The sequence below is a fragment of the Amblyomma mixtum genome, chromosome 1, assembly GCF_055824585.1.
Source record: "Amblyomma mixtum isolate Tamu chromosome 1, ASM5582458v1, whole genome shotgun sequence".
NCBI lineage: Eukaryota > Metazoa > Arthropoda > Arachnida > Ixodida > Ixodidae > Amblyomma > Amblyomma mixtum.
The window spans coordinates 306,656,874-306,679,734 of record NC_143012.1 but is presented as its reverse complement, the minus strand read 5'-3'; the positions used below and the strand labels follow the sequence as shown (position 1 = coordinate 306,679,734).

General features: G+C 48.0%; 1 protein-coding gene across 1 annotated transcript in view; it reads right to left on the bottom strand.

The window, feature by feature from the left end:
* The window catches only part of LOC149372324 (alpha-1,3-mannosyl-glycoprotein 4-beta-N-acetylglucosaminyltransferase B-like), a 144,212-nt gene extending 125,089 nt beyond the window's left edge, over window positions 1-19,123 (bottom strand). The window contains exon 1 of the mRNA XM_089566792.1: window positions 18,689-19,123. Within this exon, the coding sequence (XP_089422918.1) occupies window positions 18,689-18,782 (94 nt within the window). The 5' untranslated portion in view covers window positions 18,783-19,123. The remainder of the gene's footprint in view (window positions 1-18,688) is intronic.
* Between the last annotated feature and the right edge of the window lie 3,738 nt (window positions 19,124-22,861).

Here is a 22,861-nt window from a genome sequence, read left to right as displayed (position 1 = left end):
GAACTCTGTATATGACAAAAATAAAAAAAAATGGTTATGATGCGACAGCTTTAGAGGGTTAACGCCCCATTTATGCGGGACTGGTGATTCTCGACTTCACATTCATAGATCCCAGGCAGCCCTCATACCAGCGCCATCTGTGGCGCTTCTGCGACCCGAGTTGCTCCTCCTGGACAATTCCTCGCGACAAATCAATAATTTAACTGCCCCCTGCCACGGTGGTCAGTTTGGTCACAATCCGGTGGGCAGGCTGTCGCGTGACACGGTAAGGTCACGTGACCTAGGTGGCCCATTTAGGCTGCTTCTCCGCGGATCTTTCGCTCACAAGACGCTGCCGACGAAGACGCCGGATTAGGAGCACAACGGAAGCGTTACGCGTTCAAAAAGCCCCTACGCTTCGAGCCGCAGGTCCTTCACCGCAGACGTGTCGGACATCAAAGGCCACGGGGCGTATACAGCTCTACTGTCAGTTTGTCACAGCGTGCTAAACGTAATAACCCCTCCTTTGACGGGCAAGCATGACATTTGCTATCCGTGGAAGCTTTCCGCTTCGGAGAAATAAACGCTCGCAAGCGAAGAAGTCCATCGCTAACGGTCGACAAGTGCTGTGACAAGTGCCCGCCGATTCTCACATAGTTTCATTTTCACGGCGGCACATCCGGCTGACCCATCTCGATGTCTGATGCTCGCCTAATAGTCAGGTCGAGAGAAGACGCGCCGCTACCATCAACGCTCGCCAGGGGCGCTTTCAGTGCTTCGTCAGGAATGGCGCCGTTTTCAATCAGCGTGACCGCCGTGGTTCGCGCTCCACTTCGCGGCATGTTTGTTGCGCTATGGAGCACAAACGCTTCTGCATCGGTTTCACAAGTGCGATCAATATTTTGCTTGCCTGATGAGTTAACGCACGAAAGAGGAATAGCATGCATATATTGGCTCCGTTTTCTTTATGGTACAAAAAGATGATCAACGGCATAGGAAACGAGGTAATTGAAGACCACTTGCTTCAACAAAAATTAGCTTTCTCACACTGGAGAAAACAAAGTTAAATTTTCATAGAAAACAAGGTTGTCTCTGCTTGAGTCATCCTCGAATCTGTTATATTTTAAGCATCGCTTTATATCACAAAGACAACGCGGCTAATGCATGCATGCTTTTTTTTGTTTTCGTGGGTTCCCTCGAGCCAAGCAAAATTTTGACCGTACTTGCTAAACTGGTGCACTTTTATACTTTCTTATATTCTTTTTATATACCCGCCGCGGTGGCTCAGTGGTTACGGCGCTCGGCTGCTGACCCGAAAGACGCGGGTTCGATCCCGGCCGCGGCGGCTGAATTTCTTGAAGGCGAAATTCTAGAGGCCCGTGTGCTGTGCGATGTCAGTGCACGTTAAAGAACCCCAGGTGGTCGAAATTTCCGGAGCCCTTCACTACCGCGTCTCTCATAGCCTCAGTCGCTTTGGGACGTTAAACCCTAATAAACCAAACCAAACTCTTTTTATACTTTTTATAGCTTTTATACTGCATAGCGCAACAAACTCGCCGCCAAGTAAAGCGCAAACCACGCTGGTCACGCGACTGAAAACGGTGCCATTCCTTACGAAGCAGAAAGCGCACGCCGCCGAAGGCCAGCTTTTCTGCACGATGCGGGCAAACGATAAACCCTAGCTTGAAGCATTGCAAGCGCTTCTGGCGAGCAGTGACGGTAGCGGCGTGGCTTCGCTAGTGCCGGCGATAAGGCGAGCATCAGGTCATCGAGATGGGTCAGCCGGATGTCCCGACGCCCTTTCACTCTCTGCTTCGCATATGCTGATAGCGCGCTGGCATGCAGTTTTTCCTTGGTTTTTCCCAGTTCGGCCACCGCTCGCGTGCTCCGTTCTACTTTTGGTGCACCTGTTCATAGCCACGTCTGCGTCGCACGATTTGTGTGTGACGAAGGGATTTAAAGCGATGAAAGTTGGAACGGTACCGGCTTCCAAACTGCCCGACGTTCTTTAAAATTCGCTACTCAAGCAGTCTCTCGCACTGTGCATCTGTTCGTATTTCTTCTCCTTCCTAATCGATTATCCTTCAGGTAAAAAATAATTGCTCTACTAATTTCCCATCAACCGGCACCACAAACTAAAAAAAAAAAAATTCCCCCATGATTTTCTTGGTCTCGATGGCTGATTGCTTCCTGTATGTTTTATTTGTTTTTCCACACAGAACGTCAATTTCAAGCACTATAGGACAGGGCTAAAGTGAGGATAGCACATATGGTATGTGGGTATTCAACGTCCCGAAGCTGCACCCATCTGCTCTGACGGGCGCCTCGAGATGTATCTGACTTTAGTTAGTTAATTAGGAGTTTAATGACGCAAGGGCAGCTAAGGGCAAAGAGCGCCAGAACTATGTTTCTTTTCTTTTTTTAAGTCGGTGGGATACTAAATGAAATGGGAGAGGATCGAGTTCTATCTGACTACAGAACGTGCGAACCAGTCCTGACTTCGGTCAAATGAACAACCACACGACGTCCGGAGAGTCGGAAAAAAAAAAATCGCACACGGATAAAGAGACGACAGGCGCAATTGCGCACCAATTAGCCCGACCAACCGCCACCCTCCTTGAATGCCACTTCTCCCCTTCTCCTACTTCAACGTCAGCAAGCAGTGCGAGAGAGAAAGAGTAGTTTGGATGCGTCAACTTCCAGCGAAGCATCGCTCCGGCGGCCGAGCCGCGGTTTAGCCCACTGCTCACAAGCGCACCATCCTGAGAAAGAAAGAAAGAAAGAAAGAAATAAAGAAAGAAAGAAAGAAAGAAAGAAAGAAAGAAAGAAAGAAAGAAAGAGAGAAAGAAAGAAATAAAGAAAGAAAGAAAGAAAGAAAGGAAGAAAGAAAGAAAGAAGGAAAGAAAGGAACAGAAAGGAAGGAAATAAGTAAAAAAGAAATAGAGGAAGAAAGTAGGAAAGATACGGCCGGCGGTGCGCATGCCTCGGCGGCCACTCAACTTCCGGCGCTGCGGTGGCCGACTGCCAGAAGAAGCGCATCGGCCGACACCTCGAGGAGAAAGAACGACTGGTCTCTGCGCATGCGCGCGCGCCGTGGGGACGCAGCGCGACAGGAAAGGCGATCGCTATGCGAGAGCAGCGGAAAGCCAACGAACGACGACGACAAAGCGATCAGGCCTCGGGGCTACGTCCTCGTATAGCTGACGTCTACACGGGTATATTATTATACGACACACGAACGCGTGAGCACTCGAGTCGCGAAGAAATGCGCAGCTACGCACACGGGCCTTGCCTCGAGGGGATGAACGAATCCGCGTCGTTTATATACCTAATGCGACGTGCTGCTGCCTGGTCGCTTCGGGCGCCATACGACGCCGCACCCTCTTTCTCTGGTCGTGGAAGAGATCGGATCCCGGATATCGGCCGCTAACGTATATCGGACAGCGACACTGCCCGAGGCGGCGTTAGAGCGGGGACGACGGCTATAACGCACGAGTGCTACGGTAGGGTACAACTTAGAAGGAAAAATAACAGCAGCTGGCAACAGTGGCCCATAGACCGACGGTTGGTGTACCATTCCGCTATGACCGATCCCAGCAGTAAACGAAAGTTAAATTTTCATATTGTCCTCTGTCAAACAAATCAAGGGGAGCAAAATTCTCGCTCTTATAATTTCGTTCTAGCGAAAAAAAAAAAAACAGCGAAAATCAAGACACAGGACCAGAAGAAGGCATACACATACTCTGTCATTTAAGTAACAAGAAAAGCTTTAGCGTCGGGAAAGAACGGTGGGTGGAAGTCATGAATGGCTGAGCTTCACTGCAGACTTCACTGCAGTTGTATCAGATTTCCCGGTTTTCCCGCGGTAAGGAAAGAGTTAACGTGCTAAATGGCCAAGCGTGACCACGAAGTAAATGAAAGACAAGACACGGCTGCTATACCTCGTTTTACTACGACGTGATCCGCTGTACCGTTTAATTCCATAGCACACTGTGAGGAACAGTTAAAGACGACACAAAGCAGAAAGTCAAGTGTGTTCAGTACATTGTCGCATTCTGCTATAAATGCCAGCGCCCCAGCTTTCCACAGCTGTTGCCAACCAACGGAAACGCGGTTCGCCCCCCCCCCTCCCCCCCCCCCCCCCCCACCTCGAAATCAAGCTCAACCCCTCCCCCACCAGTCCTCCTAGAAGTTTCTCGTTAACCCATGGGACACTCCTTCACAAGCACAATAAATTCCTTTTGTACACCTCCCAGAAAAAAAAAAAATTTGACTACGTGCCTGTCTCGTGTAATCACCTAGCTACGGATCAGCAATTACACTGTCGGTTTCTTTGGATGTGCATGCGCCCGCGCGTCACGTGACCTAAGCACTCCCGACGCTCCACAGCCATCGTTCAGTTGATGAAAGCAAAACAGCATCCAGAAGAAAGGGAATTACAATTTAGCGGTAGCAGGCGAATACCGTGTGGTGAAGCATGCATTCTGTCCAATGCACCATTTGATAGAAGAAAACACGGAGATATAATTAGGTACCTATATGGTCACAAAACCACAACTCGGTCGTTGCAGCGCGGAACCGCTCGCGCTTGCGCGGCAAGCACTCCATGCCGGCAAACAGGAAGTGCGAACAGAACAACGGAAACGGAGTCAGCCGAAGCAGCGACCGGGGGCATGGCTTGAGCGATTAATCCCTGTACCAGCGAAACCCGTTTCCGATCAAACGAGACGACGGGCGGCCTTGATCGATGGCGCGCATGACTGACGCGGCTGCAAGCACCGCCAACTGCGGTAGCGAAATCCCGCGCCGCGACGGAAGAACAAAAAGAGCACAAAGAACCGCGTGCCTCCAGCGCCGACAAGTGGCGCGCGCGGAGCAAAGCTTCAAGCCGAGCGCAGCTGTCTATATTCCGCCTGCGGCCAGCAAGTTAGCCGTGACGTATTGCAGCACCTGCGAGCAGCTTCATTGTTTTTGAGACGCGACACTGTTCTGGTCGTCCAAACTACAGAAACTCTTTTTTTATTATGGGCGTGTTCAGATAAGAACGGTAATCGAGGTCCCATGACCATTTTTTGTTTTCAATGAAATTTTTATATATGATGGGCAAATGTGTCCACACAAAGGAATGAACCTTAGTTTTGCAAGAACCTTCGTAGTTTTCTCGGAAAAAAATCGCATGTCACAAGAGGTGGAGAATGTCGTTTTTGGCACTTCGCAAAGTTGCAAGTTTGAAGCCTCATTCCGTGCACAAAAAAATTTTCCCGCGCATAAGCATTTTTTCAGAAATTCTTTACAACTTGTAAAATAAGAGAAAATAAAACATGTTTTCTTGCTCTTTCAACCTTCCGAGTAAAAAAATTGCAAACTTCGCTTCTGGAGCTATGCGGTGCAAAAGAGGCACTTTTCAGGGCAGCCTTAGGGCAAGATGCCTCAAGATCTTCTCACTGAATATTTTTCCCAGTATTTTTTAGCTGTTTTTACTCACCTCAGGCAAGTTCTGTTGCTCTAGACTTGACAGATAATTTTCAGTACGGTCTCAAAATTGGCCGAGGTTCAAAAACGCCAAAAAAGTGACAACTTTGACTTGGGTTTAAAAAAAAACATCATCATCGAATTTTGTTAAAATTTGCCTGAATAATCCTCAATACATGGTAATTTTAATGCACTAGAAAAGTATTGCATTATATTGTTTTAAAATACAAAAATAAACACAAAACTGAGTTCATGTTTTTGTTATATAGAATTGCTTATTACTGCCTCTTAGAAATAGTAGCTGTCAGAAATTTGATTTAGCACTCATTGAACGTGGTTACATTTTATTTACCCCAACATCGGAACCATTCTCAATGCTTATAGAGCTTCTATTCGCTTGTTAGCGGCGCTCCTAATGCGTGAAAATGGTAATAAATTCGCTATTTTGCCTGATGTCATAAGAATTGGCTGGTGGCGGTCAAACCTTGTTTGTATTCTCTAATTTATTCGTCGTACGGTCTATTGGTATATATAATCGATTCATTAAAGATATTAGATCATTTCTCGCTTCTTAGAGAAATTTTTGTATGTAAGAGTTAATATTAATGCATTTCTGAAGTCGGCGCTTTCGAACCTGCGTCTATTTACCTCTGTGTTCAATGGTTCTACAAGGCACTGTCAGGAGACAAAACGTCTCCTGAGGCGAACGATTTATCTGCAAGGTTTTTAATCATGGGGAGTTTTAATCGAGAGGCAATTTAAAAATGGGATGCCGCTTCATGTGCACATTGCAATTCAGAAAATCGTAATAAGAAATAAACGGCGGCTGTTGATTTCGGTTTTGCGCACAGTATATTGTCCAGCACGAAGCACTAACCAGATCACAGTCTCTTCCATTCAGAAGCAGCGGTGGAGGCCACGTAGGATGCACTGCCTTCATGTGACTGAACCTATTTCCACAGGTGGAGCGTCTGAACTCCAGGCACTTTCTTTGCCAGTTTCCATTGTTCCTTCTTCACTTCGCGAAAGTCTGCAAGCTCCCTCTGTGGCAGCTCCAGAATGGCGATGTTCTTTAGTGTTTCTTGAATTGACGAAGCCTCCGGCTGTGTGTATGACCTCACTTGCAGGCTTCCGCAAGTTGTGTTGGGATGTTCGATGGTGTGATGCTGCGTCATGTTTCCTCAGGAATTGTGCCACTATCCACATGATGGGATTTTCACTTTGGAAAATATTTAAATGAGCAGCGAGGATGAGGTGTTGATTGCTACATGGGAATACGGTGAGCTAGTTAAAAAAACTCTGAGCGCTTCACCGTTTATAAGAGAATTTCTAAGAGTGACCATGAAATGCATTCCCTACAACTATATTATATCTGTGCAAGCAAGAACAATACATGAAAAAAACACACGGCTGCAAGAGAGGTGCAATTGTTTTACATTTTGATTTCGCCAAAAAGTGAACAGTTGTGCGTACCATTGGAAGAAAAAGCAGCTAACCGTGTTTACCTGCGTTGTCATGTCAAGAAAATCGACTCGTAACTATGCCATTAATTTGGACGATATGTTATGATTCCGCTCATGCATGCTTGGCTCTGTCGATAATCAAAGCACATCGCGAAGAAAACGCGCCAATCTACACCAAGATAATATATTTGAGCGACTGGGCTCCCGCTCAGTTCAGGAATAAATACCAGTTTATATGAGCTGCAGCGCAGTGAATGTCAACGGACGATATTGATGTTTTTGGCCTCTGGACACTGCAAAAATGCTTGCGGCGGCGTTGGTGGGCTAGTGAAACATCGAGCATCCCAACACAACTTGCGGAAGCCTGCAAGTGAGGTCATACACACAGCTGGAGGCTTCGTAGACGCAATTCAAGAAACACTAAAGAACATCGCCATTCTGGAGCTGCCACAGAGGGAGCTTGCAGACTTTCGCGAAGTGAAGAAGGAACAATGGAAACTGGCAAAGAAAGTGCCTGGAGTTCAGACGCTCCACCTGTGGAAATAGGTTCAGTCAACTGAAGGCAGTGCATCCTACGTGGCCTCCACCGCTGCTTCTGAATGGAAGGGACTGTGATCTGGTTAGTGCTTCGTGCTGGACAATATACTGTGCGCAAAACCGAAATCAACAGCCGCCGTTTATTTCTTATTACGATTTTCTGAATTGCAATGTGCACATGAAGCGGCATCCCATTTTTAAATTGCCTCCCGATTAAAACTCCCCATGATCAAAAACCTTGCAGATAAATCGTTCCCCTCAGGAGACGACATTTTGTCTCCTGACAGCGCCTTGTAGAACCACTGAACACAGAGGTAAATAGACACAGGTTCGAAAACGCCGACTTCAGAAACGCATTAATGTTAACTCTTATATACAAAAACTTTTCTAAGAACTGAGAAATGATCTAATATCTTTAATGAATCGATTATATATACCAATAGACCGTACGACGAATAAATTAGAGAATACAAACAAGGTTTGACCGCCACCAGCCAATTCTTATGACATCAGGCAAAATAGCGAATTTATTACCATTTTCACGCATTAGGAGCGCCGCTAGCAAGCGAATAGAAGCTCTATAAGCATTGAGAATGGTTCGGATGTTGGGGTAAATAAAATGTAACCACGTTCAATGAGTGCTAAATCAAATTTCTGCCAGCTACTATTTCTAAGAGGCAGTAATAAGCAATTCTATATAACAAAAACATGAACTCAGTTTTGTGTTTATTTTTGTATTTTAAAACAATATAATGCAACACTTTTCTAGTGCCTTAAAATTACCATGTATTGAGGATTATTCAGGCAAATTTTAACAAAATTCGATGATGATGTTTTTTTTTAAACCCAAGTCAAAGTTGTCACTTTTTTGGCGTTTTGGAACCTCGGCCAATTTTGAGACCGTACTGAAAACTATCTGTCATGTCTAGAGCGACAGAACTTGCCTGAGGTGAGTAAAAACAGCTGAAAAATACTGGGAAAAATATTCAGTGGGAAGATCTTGAGGCATCTTGCCCTAAGGCTGCCCTGAAAAGTGCCTCTTTTGCACCGCATAGCTCCAGAAGCGAAGTTTGCAATTTTTTTACTCGGAAGGTTGAAAGAGCAAGAAAACATTTTTTATTTTCTCTTATTTTACAAGTTGTAAGGAAGTTCTGAAAAAATGATTATGCGCGGGAAAAATTTTTTCTGCACGAAATGAGGCTTCAAACTTGCAACTTTGCGAAGTGCCAAAAACGACATTCTCCACCTCTTGTGACATGCGGTTTTTTTCCGAGAAAACTACGAAGCTTCTTGCAAAACTAAGGTTCATTCCTTTGTGTGGACACATTTGCCCATCATATATAAAAATTTCATTGAAAACAAAAAATGGTCATGGGACGTCGATTACCGTTCTTATCTGAACACGCCCTTATTATTATTTCAACCGATTCATTTTTCAGAGCTGACACCGTAGAGCATGACTGGCTGGCTGACTGCAGTGACCTGACGTGCTGCGTCGCTGGGCGTGTAGTCAGAACAACGGGAACAAAGAAACAAAAAAAAAAAACAGGGACAGCGTGTGAGCGTCTGCGCCTGTTCGAAAACGAGAGCGCAATCGAACAGACCCGCTTTGCGTTCCCAGTGAACTTGCGGCTTCCAGTGTTGCACCCCCACCCATCACGGCATGGCGAGGGAGCTTCGCCACCCGCGATTCGGATAAACAGCGGGCTGTCTTCCCGCGCCGTGGAATCCAGTTACTTCGCCACGGAAGGCGTCAGGCTGTCGATTTCCCGCGCTCGCAGACCCTGAAACTTGGATATACAGCGACAATGACCTAGAGCCAGGTCATTTTAAAGCTGACTTTCGTGCCTTACCGGTCATTCATCCAGCTGCATCGACAGAGAAGACAAAAAGCCTCCGATTCCATTAATTAATTTATTTATTTATTTTGAGAAATCCCTATCCGAAGAAGTCTAACCAGCTCACCGAGTTTGTTGACCTTTAAGGTGACCAAGGTAAAACCTTGCAAAGCAACAGCCCATGCAGAATGAAATAAATATTGCCGCGACCAGGTTCCGAACCCGCGGCAGCGCGAACAAATCAGCTCCGCTGGCCACTGCACGAGAGCATTGCGCTATCGCCGCAGCCGGTCACGGCTCGTGCTAAACTGCGACACTCTCGCGCTGTGCATTGTATGTCGTCGTCTTCTTCAACTTCCATCTGCGGTGGTCGCCAGACGTGCCCAGCAAAGCCAAACCATGCATGAGCCAACTAGGCTAAACAAGTGTTTTCGCATGTCTACGATGTTTAACTAGGTCTTGTATATATATAAAAAAAAAATTCGGAATGATGGCACACAGCATGCTGGAACGTTTTGTGCGCCCACAGGGCACCTCTTTCACCAACTCATCCAAAGTAAGGGCTCTAGGACGAACGAGAAAAAACGCACCCCCGCCCCCCTCTCTATCTCCCTCATGATCAGAAGGACAGCCACATATCATGCCAGAGGCGAATTTAAAGGATGAGGAGTGGGTGGGAAGGGCTGCCCTCCTCAGCGAGATATTTCTGATGGAAAAACAAGAAAACGGCCTGTCGTATCAAGGCTGGTAGGTCCTCCGGTGGCAGGGACGCCAGTAGGCGGATAGGGTGCGGGATAGTTTAGGGATTGGCGGGATAAAGGAAAAGACAGTGCTCAAGATTCCTGTAAAAGGAGGGGCAGCTAGGGTCTGCAATCTACAACGGGAAAGGCGAACGGCGCATTCGTTTGTGCATCGATAACTGCAGATGAAACGCTGTGACAGCGCCAAATCCATCTTGCGCACCGACGACATTTTAAGCTAACTGGGAACGCCACGTAGTGTATTGAAAACTTACATGTCACATCTGGATACTGTCAAGTTGAAATATGACCCGGATGACATTAAAAGAAAAACAGCGTTCGTAATATTCCAGGAACTTGTCATGCCACTTGGGTCGAAGGTCGCCCAAGTGACATTTGAGAGGTCCGTTACATTTGTCACCGCAAAAAGTCAATTTGAAAATTTCATCGACTTCGATGGCGAAATTTGATGGCGCATCAGGGGGGAATCTATGATGGGGGGTGTCCCATTTAACATATATGTGATATTTATATCATATCAAAACAAAGACTGGCACCAAAACGAAGCACTGTTGCAGCCGCGCTGCATTCTCCAAGAGCAAAATTCTGAAAGAAGGTGCGACAGTTTTCGGGAACAATTAAAGTAGGCGATACACTTCGAGTTTTAGTCAAGCGCTAGCTATTAAAACAGCTCATCTTAGCAAGGATCTGCAGGACGCTTATTCCGAACAAGCTCAAAGTGGAGCGAAGAAACGCCACGCCTAATTATTACCAACCACCTTTAACCCTGACAAACCATGCACTGCTTAGAGCGGTGCTTGAGCGCATGCGCACCGGAGCTTTTTAAAGCAGACAATGATGGCAAGGAACACGCTGTCGCATACCAGTTCCGAAGATTTATGAAACACAAACTGAACGACGCATTAAGTTAGCTAAGTTAAACGATCCACTCTGTGCATGACTGGCATTGCAATCTTAACGGCGTGAAAATATTGTGACGAAGCTGGCAGTGGCGCGGGACGGAGCGCCCGCGCTAGGCCAGCGGCCATTAAATCATCTCATAGCCATGGTTCACCACGTCTCATTCTTCGGCTGGCCGCCGCGCAACATTTGGAGTGAGGCGCTGGGGTTCCTTCATCGCCATCCTGGTCACGGAGCTTCGGCGTCCTGGGCCTGCCGTGGACGTCGGCCGTGAGTACCTGATCAGCGCCGCACGGCCGTGCCCCAGCCCGCCCGACCTGAACCGACCTCGACGCTCACCCCAGCCCCGTCCCCCGCCCGGACCACACTACACGACGGACCCAAGACCCGACGGACCCAAGACCCCCCCGACCCAAAACCGCACCGACCCAAACGTGAAGACACCGTCCCCCTGCCCCCGCCGTTCGGTGCGTCCAGAGACCTCGGCCGTCAGCTCCTGGCACCCTACGGCCCGGATGCTTCGTGGACCAGGACTCATTCTCTCATTTTTCTCATCGTGGCGGCCAGCACTGCACCATCTTCTACATATTGTTCGATCCTTCACTCAAGACCATCGCCATTTCGCCGTCTGTTCGTCACCGATCGGGACGATCGCTCGGAGGCCCCGGGTAGTGTGACGAAGACGAAGCTGGCAGTGGCGCGGGACGGAGCGCCCGCGCTAGGCCAGCGGCCATTAAACCATCTCATAGCCATGGTTCACCACGTCTCATTCTTCGGCTGGCCGCCGCGTAACAATATTGATGCGAACGCATTTTCCAAAGGCCCAATCGCTCCTTCTTTAGACGAGCTACAAGACGATTATTAAGACCGTCCACAATGCAAGTGCATCGTTTTCAACGGCCTGGCAACTGTCACAAGAATGTGAGAGGAAAATATGCGTTCCTTGTGCATTGCAGCTTTATCTTATCAAGAACGCGCATCAGACGAAATGCGAGGTGAAAAAAAAAAAAAACTCTGGGACAGCTCTCGACACAATATTTCTGGCCTCAAATCACGGCTGATGTGTCGGAATACGTCCGTCATTCGCGACGTGCATAAAGCAACGTGCAGCAATCCATAAACCATCACTGAAAGCAGGATTAGAGGACACGGCCTGAGAGAAAGAAGACGTATACCTCTCCTTCCTATCAGCCCGTGTCCTCCAGAACTGCCTTCAGTGATGCGAAACCAACTCGCCCCCAACACGCTACTCTGCTCAAACGAAAGACGTTTGGATCGTTGGTCACTGCCATTTGCTGCACAACCCTGTGATCTTCTCGCTGTTAATCTCACCGGCGTCTTTGCACGATGCAGCTTAATGAACAGGGTTGTTCATCTGGCCGTTGATGATGCCACTCGTTACGAATGGGCTTTCGCGCACATCACTTACAGGAGACATGTGACGCTTACATTTCAAACAGAAAAAGTGTCTCTCAAACCGCAGAACTGAGTGTACGCAACAGGAAAGACTAAGGAAATACTAAAAGACGAAACTCAAACTTTACGTCGTCAAGCATCAAGCTGCAGTGAGTGGACTCACTCGATACCAACGAAGACCCGCAAAAGCCAGGTAATCAACATGTGTCGGATTTAATTCGTTTAAGTGGACATCTGAAACAAACAGCAAACAGTACAGCAGACAGTGAACAATGCAGTGCTGCAAAACTGCAGAAATAACAACAAAGAAAATACTCCCATCGTACTGATTCGACGGAGGGTCGGAGGACGGGACAGTTACGGTTTATACGCAAGTGCCCAGCGGAATGGTGAAACCGCTGGCCATTCAACAATGTCGGTGGGTAACGCCTTCCATTCGGAAATCGCGCGCAGGAAACAGTAATTCCTAAATACGCTGGCCCTGCCTGAAAAAGCTCTTAATTTTGCAGTTGTACTAGCGTGTGGAGCGTTGGTTAGCGGCAACGGTAATTCCATGAATAAATCAGGACTCCCCGCAATGTGTCAAGATACGCTCGTATTTTTCTGATGCGGGGCATCTCATTCTAATAGGAGTGCTAATCGATCACACGGAGAGGCAAGAAAACCTGTCGATGAAGAAATTTCTTCCGTAATGCAAGATATATTGGAGATACAATAATATATACGGGAGAGACTGAATTGTAAGTACTTATATATCACCCTTTGGAAAGCAAACAAAGGAAAGCGTACGACGAAATCGACAGATTTGTGAAGTCTATACTACGTGAGCCAGCTGCAAAGCTGTACTACTACACATTCGACACAGTATGCATTCGCAAGAAGCGGCACGCATACATGTGGATCAAAAACACTTAGGCGTTCGTTTGCGGCTAGGAAGCATCCCGGCATGGACATTTCTTTTGGAAGGGCGCTCTCCAGACAGGTTAAGGAGCATACTTATCGCCCTCAAAGTATTATAACAGTGTTGCTGCACTCTTAAAAATAGCCCCTTTACTATTCCACAGTAGGCAGAAAGAAGCCGCGACACAACACCTGCTTCACGGTGTAGTGTAGAAAGACATCGTCCACACAGGGACACGTAAGCAGACAATATGTCAGCGAAATTTGAGAGGTTTCAAATATCAACAGAATCGACAGAGAGCAACCTTTGACAATTCGTGAATGGAATATGTCTGAGATTGATGAGCGGTCGATCTCTGGAGTTCCTGAAATACTGTATTCGACTGCCTCAATAGAGCGAGAAAATTATCTTTCTTTTGTTTTCTTCTGATAAGCCATCATCGCGACACGTCGCGGCATTCCTTTGCTTCAGTCGGCGCGGCTACATTCCTCGAAATGCACAATGCATTCGCTTAATTAATGAGCACTCGCACTTGCACACGTATTTGCCACCTGTCCCTGAAGTTGTTATGCGAGAGGAACCGAGGTAGGACTGACGTTGCACGCAACGTTCGGAGAAACAGCCGCGGTAATTTGTCGCCGCGGGCTTGAGAACGATACAGCGGGATGTCTCCTCGACATTTTCAGTCGTAAAATCGACGAGCTGCAGCGCTCAATGCGCACGTTACGGACATGAACACTTTGACATATAGAATGTTTTGCTTGGTTTTACTACGCAGATGGTAATCGCGCCGGTAATATGGCAGTCTCGACGTCAAGAATGCTTCGTCAGATGGAGAAAAAAATGGTTTTTGAGGAAAGGAAATGGCGCAGTATGTGTCTCACATATCTCGGTGGACACTTGAACCGCGCCGCCGTAAGGGAAGGGATAATGGAGGGATGTGAAAGAAAAAAAAAGAAAGAGGTGGTGGTGGTGGCTGAAACATTTATTGCCAAGCAATGGAGAGGGGGCAAACCCTGCCTCCCCTTACGTGGCACGAGGCAACCCTTAGGGGGTTGCCCTTAAAGGGCAAAGGACAGTCCTTGGAGGACTATCCGCTTCAAGGCGTCGGTAATTATCCGGCGCTGGTCAGCAGCAGCGGAGCTGGCCAAGAGAGTCTCACAGTATGACTCCGCCGTGGTTGGGGATGGAGGGTGTGGGAAGGTAGGGCATGTGAGAAGGATACGAATAAAGTCTCCCGGTTTCCCGCAGAGCTTACAGGAGGAAAGAAACTGATCGGGGTAGCGGGCATGAAGAAGAATAGGGTAAGGAGCAGTACGGGCCTGGAGTTGGCGCCAGTAGGAGGCCTGGGTTAGGGTTAGAGAGGGTGCCGTAGTCGAGAGCTCCGGAATAATTTCGGCAACATTGAGATCTTTAACGTGCACTGGCATCGCACAGCACACGGGCGCCTTTGTGTTTCGCCTGCATCGAAACGCGGCCGCCTCGGCCGGGTTCGAACCCGCGAACTCCGGCTCAGTAGCCGAGCGCACTAACCACTGAGCCACGATGGCGGGTCGTCAGATGGCGCCCGCAAGCAGTGCGGCATATATTGTTCCCCATGCACAGATATAAGTTGAACCTCGCTATAACGAACTTAAAGGAGCCCGGCGATAACTTCGTTAAGCCCATGATGACCAATATTCCAAGGATAATCATCAATCCTTCGTTATATCAAATCTTTCGTTGTAAACCGTTTCGTAATAACGGGGTTCCAATGCATACGAAGCCTAATGCGGCGCGGTTCGGCACGCGCTGACGGGGTCTTTTACTAATGGTGACGGCAGGATATTCGCGTGTACACATATTCAGCATCATGAACGCCCCCCGCGGTTTTGGTAGGCGTCTAAACAGAAGAGCGCCTGGGCTTGTGCGAAACGATGCCTCAGTGTATTTGGCGTTAGGAAGCCGAGCTAGCGATCGAGGGATAGAGGCCACGATGGCCACATTTCGACGGAGGTGAAGAAGTACAACATGCGTGCGCTGAGATTACGGAGCACTTTGGGGAACCCGACGAGGTTCAAATTCACCCGAAGATGAGCGCCTTCTCGATAGACATAAAAGACCTATACTACTCGTTGCCGCATGCTGCTCTATTCGAGGCAGTCAGCGACAGCATCGATGACTACGGCACTGGAAAGTTCCAGAACGCCTGCGGAACTGATGTGAGTCGTTTCCTGGATCTATTGTCCTTCTACCTATCCACCTCAGTGGTCAACTTCAACGGCCGCATGTACAGACAACAGGAGGGTCCTGCATCGCACCTGGCTCACGACTCGCTGTTAGCCCGAATTGATAGAAATCTTGACACCAGACTGGAAAGTTCTGCGGCTTGCAAAATATTCCGCTATGTTGATGACTATCTTGTCTTTTTCAAGAGCCCATCCAGCAACACCTCAAAGTGAGCACACTGTTTCAGTCTTCTCCTCCTGCCTTGAAGGCCTCAGCATAACTGATGAGCTTCCCTTGGATAAGCTTCCCTTAGACAGCAGGAAGGTCGGCGTACGAGTACTGTTTTCTGCGCCAAACAAGCTAGCCGCCCTATGTAAGAAGGTTAACACTCAACGCTGACTCAGAAGACGGTGTGCAACAATTAAGAATAATCAGCAGCCATTTATTGCATGCAAGTCAAATGTAGTTCACGAGATCCCGCTTTCATGCGGCAGGTTTTACAAACCGGAAGGTTGCGAGAGCAAGCCAATTCACGAGGTTCGACAACAGGTTCTAACCTAGCACTTCATTGCGACCAGCGCACGGGGGAGATATGGGAAGCTTTCATGATCAAAAAGAAAGAAGGAAGAACATTGCGTCAGCACACCATCTGTCACTTTGTTTCCAAAAGAAATCGCATTTCTAGATCATTAGATTTTAGATGCGCGCCCTGCCGCTAGATTTTAGCTCTCTAACACACTTTTCTTGTCGCGAACTGTTTACACTTATGCTGTTTTTATTATTTTTTTGTAGGTTTTGCAGTTTCCGGTTGTTCTCTTGAGACGTTCTCAGCAGCCCGGCCGGGCACGTGCCGTTTCCTTGTAATGCTGCGTCGTGCAAGTTCCTGCTTATAATTGTGTTTTTTGTTCATCTTTCTGAACCAATGTATATTACTGTGCTTCCTGGAATAAAAATCCGCCAGTTGTCAGTCAACACTGGTGTTGTCCTTTTGTCCCGTCTTTCGCGCTGTTTTAAGTATGAACTGACGCTACGCGTGTCGGTTTGAAAGTGCATAAGCATCGGACCACGAGAAGGCTGTTGTTACTACGCAGTTTGTTTCAAGAATCTCAATCATGACATAGTTGCATACAAAAAGTGAGCCCGGACGCGACATCCCTACCGTGCGAGAAGTTGAACTCTTCGTTATTTATGGCGGCCCTAGTCGCAACCACTTGAAACGATACGCTTGCAACAGTTAATTATTACTTCACTTTCCTGACATTTCATGCCACAAAGCCAACACTGTGGTAGTCCGAAAATTTACTGCTGCGGTGTGTGAATTTGTGTGGGCAGGAAAAATAAAAATTCCATTATTTGAATGTGCACTTATGCACACGATTATCATTCCCCAACACTCCTGCATGAGGACTCTGCTAACCGACAAGCCAGCCAAACGAAAAAGAGACGGCAGCCCTCGCTAGGACGCTTTCATTGCGACGATTCGAACATCGCGACTGTCGTAGTTGTTTTAAAGCGATCATGCAATGAAAGCAATGCATAACCTGTTGCACAGTTCCTGAAATCAAGCAAACACGAACTGAACTATACGCAATGTGTCAATGACTTTCAGTACACAAGTACAACTGCCGTCTCATTCGAACACCGTTCACTATTGTCATCGATCATGTCACCTTTTCAAGTGATCCCTGAATCTTTGCGTATTTGAAGTCAACACCAGAAAACTATAAAGGTTTGGTCTGGGTTATGGGGTTTAACGTCCCAAAGCGACTCGGGCTATGAGAGACGCCGTAGTGGAGGCCTCCGGAAATTTCGACCACCTGGGGTTCTTTAACGTGCACCGACATCGCACAGTACATGGGCCTCTAGAATTTCACCTGCATCGAAACTGAACTTCTGCCGCCGGGATCGAACCCGCGTCTTTCGGTACAGCAGCCGAGCGCCACAACCACTGAGCCACCGCGGCGGCATGGAAATAGTATAGTCTGGCGCTTGCAGGATACAAGCACACTACTTTTTCATTGTTCAGATATGGCAAAGGGTGTATCGTACGCGTATGCTAACTCTGAACACCCAGCGTTGTGAATTCTCGACATACCGCTTGCAAGCCGCGCAGTGGAGCTTTGAAGCAATGGCAGTGGAAGCATGGAGCAATTGAAGTGAAAGTGGTTTGGTTTATTGGGGTTTAACGTCCCAAAGCGACTCAGGCTATGAGGGACGCCGTAGTGAAGGGCTCCGGAAATTTCGACCAGCTGGGGTTCTTTAACGTGCACTGACATCGTACATTACACGGGCCTCTCTAATTTCGCCTCCATCGAAATTCGGCCGCCACAGCCGGGATCAAACCCGCGTCTTTCGGGCCAGCAGCCGAGTGCTATAACCGCTGAGCCACCGTGGCGGGAGATAATACTAATGCTACTACTAAGATAATGAACTACTAATATTTAGATAATACTAATGATAATACTAATGTAGCCCAATAGGCGAACTTCTTGTATTAACTACAAGAAAATCATATGAACTCATCTGCATGATGGGTGGCACGACGCCGTAGGTCGCTCTTACATCAATCATAGGCGTCGCACCGATCTGATCGAGAAATTACAGCAGAACCAAAGGAACCAGAAATGAAGCCCGAAACCAAAAAAGAAATGTCACTTTCCCAGAAAAGATTGCGCGTACAGGCAGGCCACCGTCGTCTTATCCTTATCCCTACTCAAGTGCAGCGCATTAAGTGTGGGCACTGAACGAGTGCAAAGGTCAAAAAGACACGTATAGAGCGAAATAAAGTAACCACACGTGACTTCGCACCTAAATACGCTTCGGAATGCGAAACGGAATTCGCTCCGGGTCGTAGTACATACATCTGTCGGCGCGTATTCCGACCGCGTAGCACGCACGCCCTGCAGTGATTGAATAGAACGGGGCGCCTCATCCGTCAAAGAGGCTGCAGATAACTCCAACAGTAACGGTGAGCGCCTGATCTCATCCGCCGGGACACGATGGCAAAAAGGTGACGGCGCACAAGTCGTTCGAAAGGTTGGATTCAGAAACATAATGACGTCTGGCATCCCGTCTCACGCCTGGACGCTCAGCGGCACTCGAGTGAACCGAAGAACCTGCCAAGATTCCAGCCACGGGGAAGAAGCACTTCTCGGCCGGCTGCGACGCGCTGCACCGACTGACCCAGAAAGAAACGATTGCAAGTGCACTCACCGGGCTTCTGAAACATGATGAAGATTGTGAAGAAGGGTGCAGCGATGAGAAAAAGAGCGACGTAGAAGGGCACTGGCCTCCTCGGGAGCATCATGGGGCCGCTGGTGCCTGCTTGTTGTCACTGTTTCCAAGGCAAGAAGTGCGAGACGCCGAGGGGCGGCAGCGATTGCAGCGGCGTGGGGCCGTCTAAAACACGCACACACACAGCATCCCCACGGAGCGGCGGCCGCCCAGTACCATAGTCGCCGAGGCACGTGTTCGAACTGCCGCTCTGACAGCCAAGCACAGGCATTTATAACAGAGCCTTGCGTCAACAGCGTCGGAGGCTCACATGCCGTAACAGCTGCGTCGCAGAGAGCAACATAGCCCACCGCCTCCACTGGTCGCCGACTCGATCACAGTACGCACAGAACATCGCCGTTGCTCACTGCCGCTTGTCGCGATGAGTAGTTGCGCCCCATACCGCTAGGGGAAGAAAAACTCTTTTTACGTTTTATGCGCTGCCAACAGATGGCGCAGCCTGCCCACACGCATTTCGTTGGTGTTGAGTTTGTATCCTCAGCGCTGGTTCTGCAAAAATGTGCTGCAAACGTTACTACGTTTATCTAAGCTGCATTCATGGCTATAACACTGCTCACTGCATCGAAACGCCGAGATTTGTAAATAGAAATGCGCTGGGCGTGGACCTTACGAAACCGTGACGGATGAGGTTACGGTTCCAGTTCTGGACGCGGTGCCAGTACCATACGTTGTTTGCTTTAAGCATGCTTTGAAGACCATAACGCCGAGCTTCTTTTCGCCGGGTTTTAGAACAAATAGTACAGATTAAGAAGTCTAAAAAAATAAAACTGAATGAATGAATACAAAAATACATATAAAACAAACTGGGACTCGCTCCCCACTCAAAAAGATTCAGGAGTGCCTGCCCCATGGTAAAAAAAAAAAATTATAAACGAAACCAAATGGAATCTGAAGAACTGAAATGTAAAAATATGAAGGCACAAATTTTGTAGCACTGCTTTTAGGTTAAGCCCATAACTAATGAGATGCAACAGCATGAACACTCAACAATATAAGTTTGCTGAATGAGCATTCGGGGGGAAAAAAATTTATTTCTTCATTGTTTCACTTGCCAGCCAGGTGGAATTTGCTCCAGTATATGGAGCATCCGTGTCTCCTCTTGTAAAGCCCCTCAATAAATTATAGAGGGGACTTGCACTCATGCTGCTAGGCTGTCCATTGACTCACTTTGCCTGAACATGCAGGAATAAAATGACATTTCCATGAACTCACCTTATATAATCTTTTGCACACGACTGTCCCTCCGACATCTCAAGCATGCTGGTGTCGCCTACAATATTGGTTTCTCAAGCAAACAATCAAGGACTGGGGATGTGAACTTCAGTAACATAGAACATAGGCAGGAGCTTACAAGAGAAGATTGCTATTATTAGCATCTGCGCACATTGAGTTGGTCTTGCATGATTCTGTGGAGCTTGAGTTGCCTTTCATCACACAGCTGTTGCATAGTTAGTTCTGTTGCCTTCACCGTCACTAATGTGATGTCAGGAAGCTCATTACACCTTAGGAACTGCATATGGCTACGTATATGACAGAAGCCAACAGCCACAGAAACCAAGGGGCACGGGGGAATTTTTTTTAATTAATTTATTTATTTTGTGGTGTTGATCAATTTAGAATATTACTGAATATGTTACCGCTTAAAGGTAATTGATTAGAAAAGCAGAAGAAAAAACAACCACGTGCCGCCGGTGGGATCCGAACCCACGACCTCCAAGGGCGTCCGCAGAATTTTTTTCAGGGGGGGGCCCCATTGGTTGTTGGCGCCGGAGGGGGGGGGGGTATATTCGTAGAAAAAAGGCACTATTTGCGGAGTAAATTTATTTATTTATATATAAATAAAAAAAATAAGTAATATATGCACATGAAAGAAAAATTACAAACAGAAAATTAAAGCGCGGCTAGGAGAGATACATTAAAGTTTATCAACGAAAAAACAATTAAAATTAATAAAAAATACAAAAAGATACTATCACTTCGTGGAGAAGTGCTCAGTCTTGCTGCATACGGGTTCTCGACTCACCCGGATTGATGACCAGCACACAGCACAATATGTTCACAAAAACGCAACTACAGTCACTCAGTCAGTCTTCCTTGAACAGCAACTGTAGGCGCCTCGGATTTTTCTGGGCGAATTGTGTAATTACACGGGTGATAAATTCATTTCTGTGCTTCACTACACGCTCTCGGTGCATACTCATCATACACATTGAATGGAAAAACGGTTGAACGCGTACGTTGAAAACAAAAGACAACTATATATACAACAAAAACTTCTTTACAAGATAAATGCACGCTCGCCGCTTCATACACCTCGCTCCATCTTGCTCGCGCATCCGCACAGTCGAGCAACCGCACACACACTGCTCGCCGCTCGTCGTTTTCTCGTCCGCTGTCTTGGTTGTTCTGACCTTCGTTGACAACCGGCCACTAAAAACACCGAAGCACAAACACAGAGGCGCGCACACGTGCAAGGGCTTACTTGCCGCAATATCCCCGAATGCGCACTTTGGGGGGTGAAAGGAACGCCGCGCGACTTCCGAGGGGAAGGAACACTCGCCACTCCGGTCGGAAAATTTGTTGTGTTTTTATGGGGTTCAGAGCCCCAAAACGCATCAGGCTATGAGGGACGGAGTAGTACAGAGTTCCGGATAATGTCGACCACCTGGGTCTGGGTCTCTTTACCGTGCACTGACACGCACAGTACATGGGCGCTGTTGTGATTTGAGACCCAGCCAGAGGTTAAGGCGAGCCAGGCAGGCGCCATCGGTCTGCGTTGACCAAAGGCGCTGGTTTTCGGAGAAGACGCAAGAAACGCTGGTGTGGGGGCGCCTCTGGAGACTGCGTCGCCGTGAACAAAAGCAGCTAATCCCCTTTGCCGAAGATTCTGAAAGCGGCGCTTCTACCGAACTGCGCTCTCCCGTGGATCGGAGGAGACAGCGAGCGGCGGCTGCGGCGCCAACCCACCGCCCGCTTGACCCTGAGCAGCCCGACAAAGCGGGGGTGGATACGGCTGATTTGTCCTTCCCTCCTGAAGAATTCATCGGTGGCCGGCGTACGAACGTATCCTGATTATAGCGAGCGACGAAGGCGAAAACAAGATGCTCTGTGCACTGTCTGCCTCCGTGCCGCTATCTCTCTAGAGATCAAAGAAACAGACACCGATCGTAAGAAGGCTCAAACACATGCTCGCCGGTGCCGCTGTATGTCTGCAACAGGTCGCCTTTTAGTAGAGCTAACGATGGCGTGGTTTGAAAACGGCGGAACGACGCCCGCCCGGACGCGGCATTTCGCAGATGTGACCCAAAGCGTGGAAGCGGAGCTGCTTTTACCCTTTTGGCTGAGCGCACCACCGCCCCTGGCGTGCGGCCATCACTCACGGTTCGAGTGAGTGATTTTCCAGGGGGGTGCAGCCGCCCCCCCTTGCCCCCCCCTCCGGACGCCCATGACGACCTCCGAATTACGCGTCCGGTGCTCTACCTCTGAGCTACGGCGACGGCTGTCAAACCTTCTGCTTTCGGTTCTGGCAGCCTTGACGCCATAGGAAGCATAAGAGGGTTCTCACGCACTTCCACACTCTCCGTTCGATGACGTTCTACGTCACACTCTGCGGTAACTCAGGACGTTCTACGTCCGCCGCTTATGAACGTGGGTGGCGCTGATGAACACTCTCAAGGTTAGGTTACTTGTAAACATAAATACTCACGAAAGCAGAAGGTTTGACAGCCATCGCCGTAGCTCAGAGGTAGAGCACCGGACGCGTAATTCGGAGGTCGTGGGTTCGGATCCCACCGGCGGCACGTGGTTGTTTTTTCTTCTGCTTTTCTAATCAATTACCTTTAGCGGTAACATATTCAGTAATATTCTAAATTGATAAACACCACAAAATAAATAAATTAATAAAAAAATTCCCCTGTGCCTCTTGGTTCCTGTGGCTGTTGGCTTCTGTCATATTTATAACGAGCCCCTTACCCCTTCCCTTGTTTGCTTAAAGGCTACAAATTTTATGTAAAAAGTAAGCCAAGGGCACTACAGTTTTCCCACAACAAGCCATAATGGCTTGTACTGCAGACTATATAACTATAACACAAC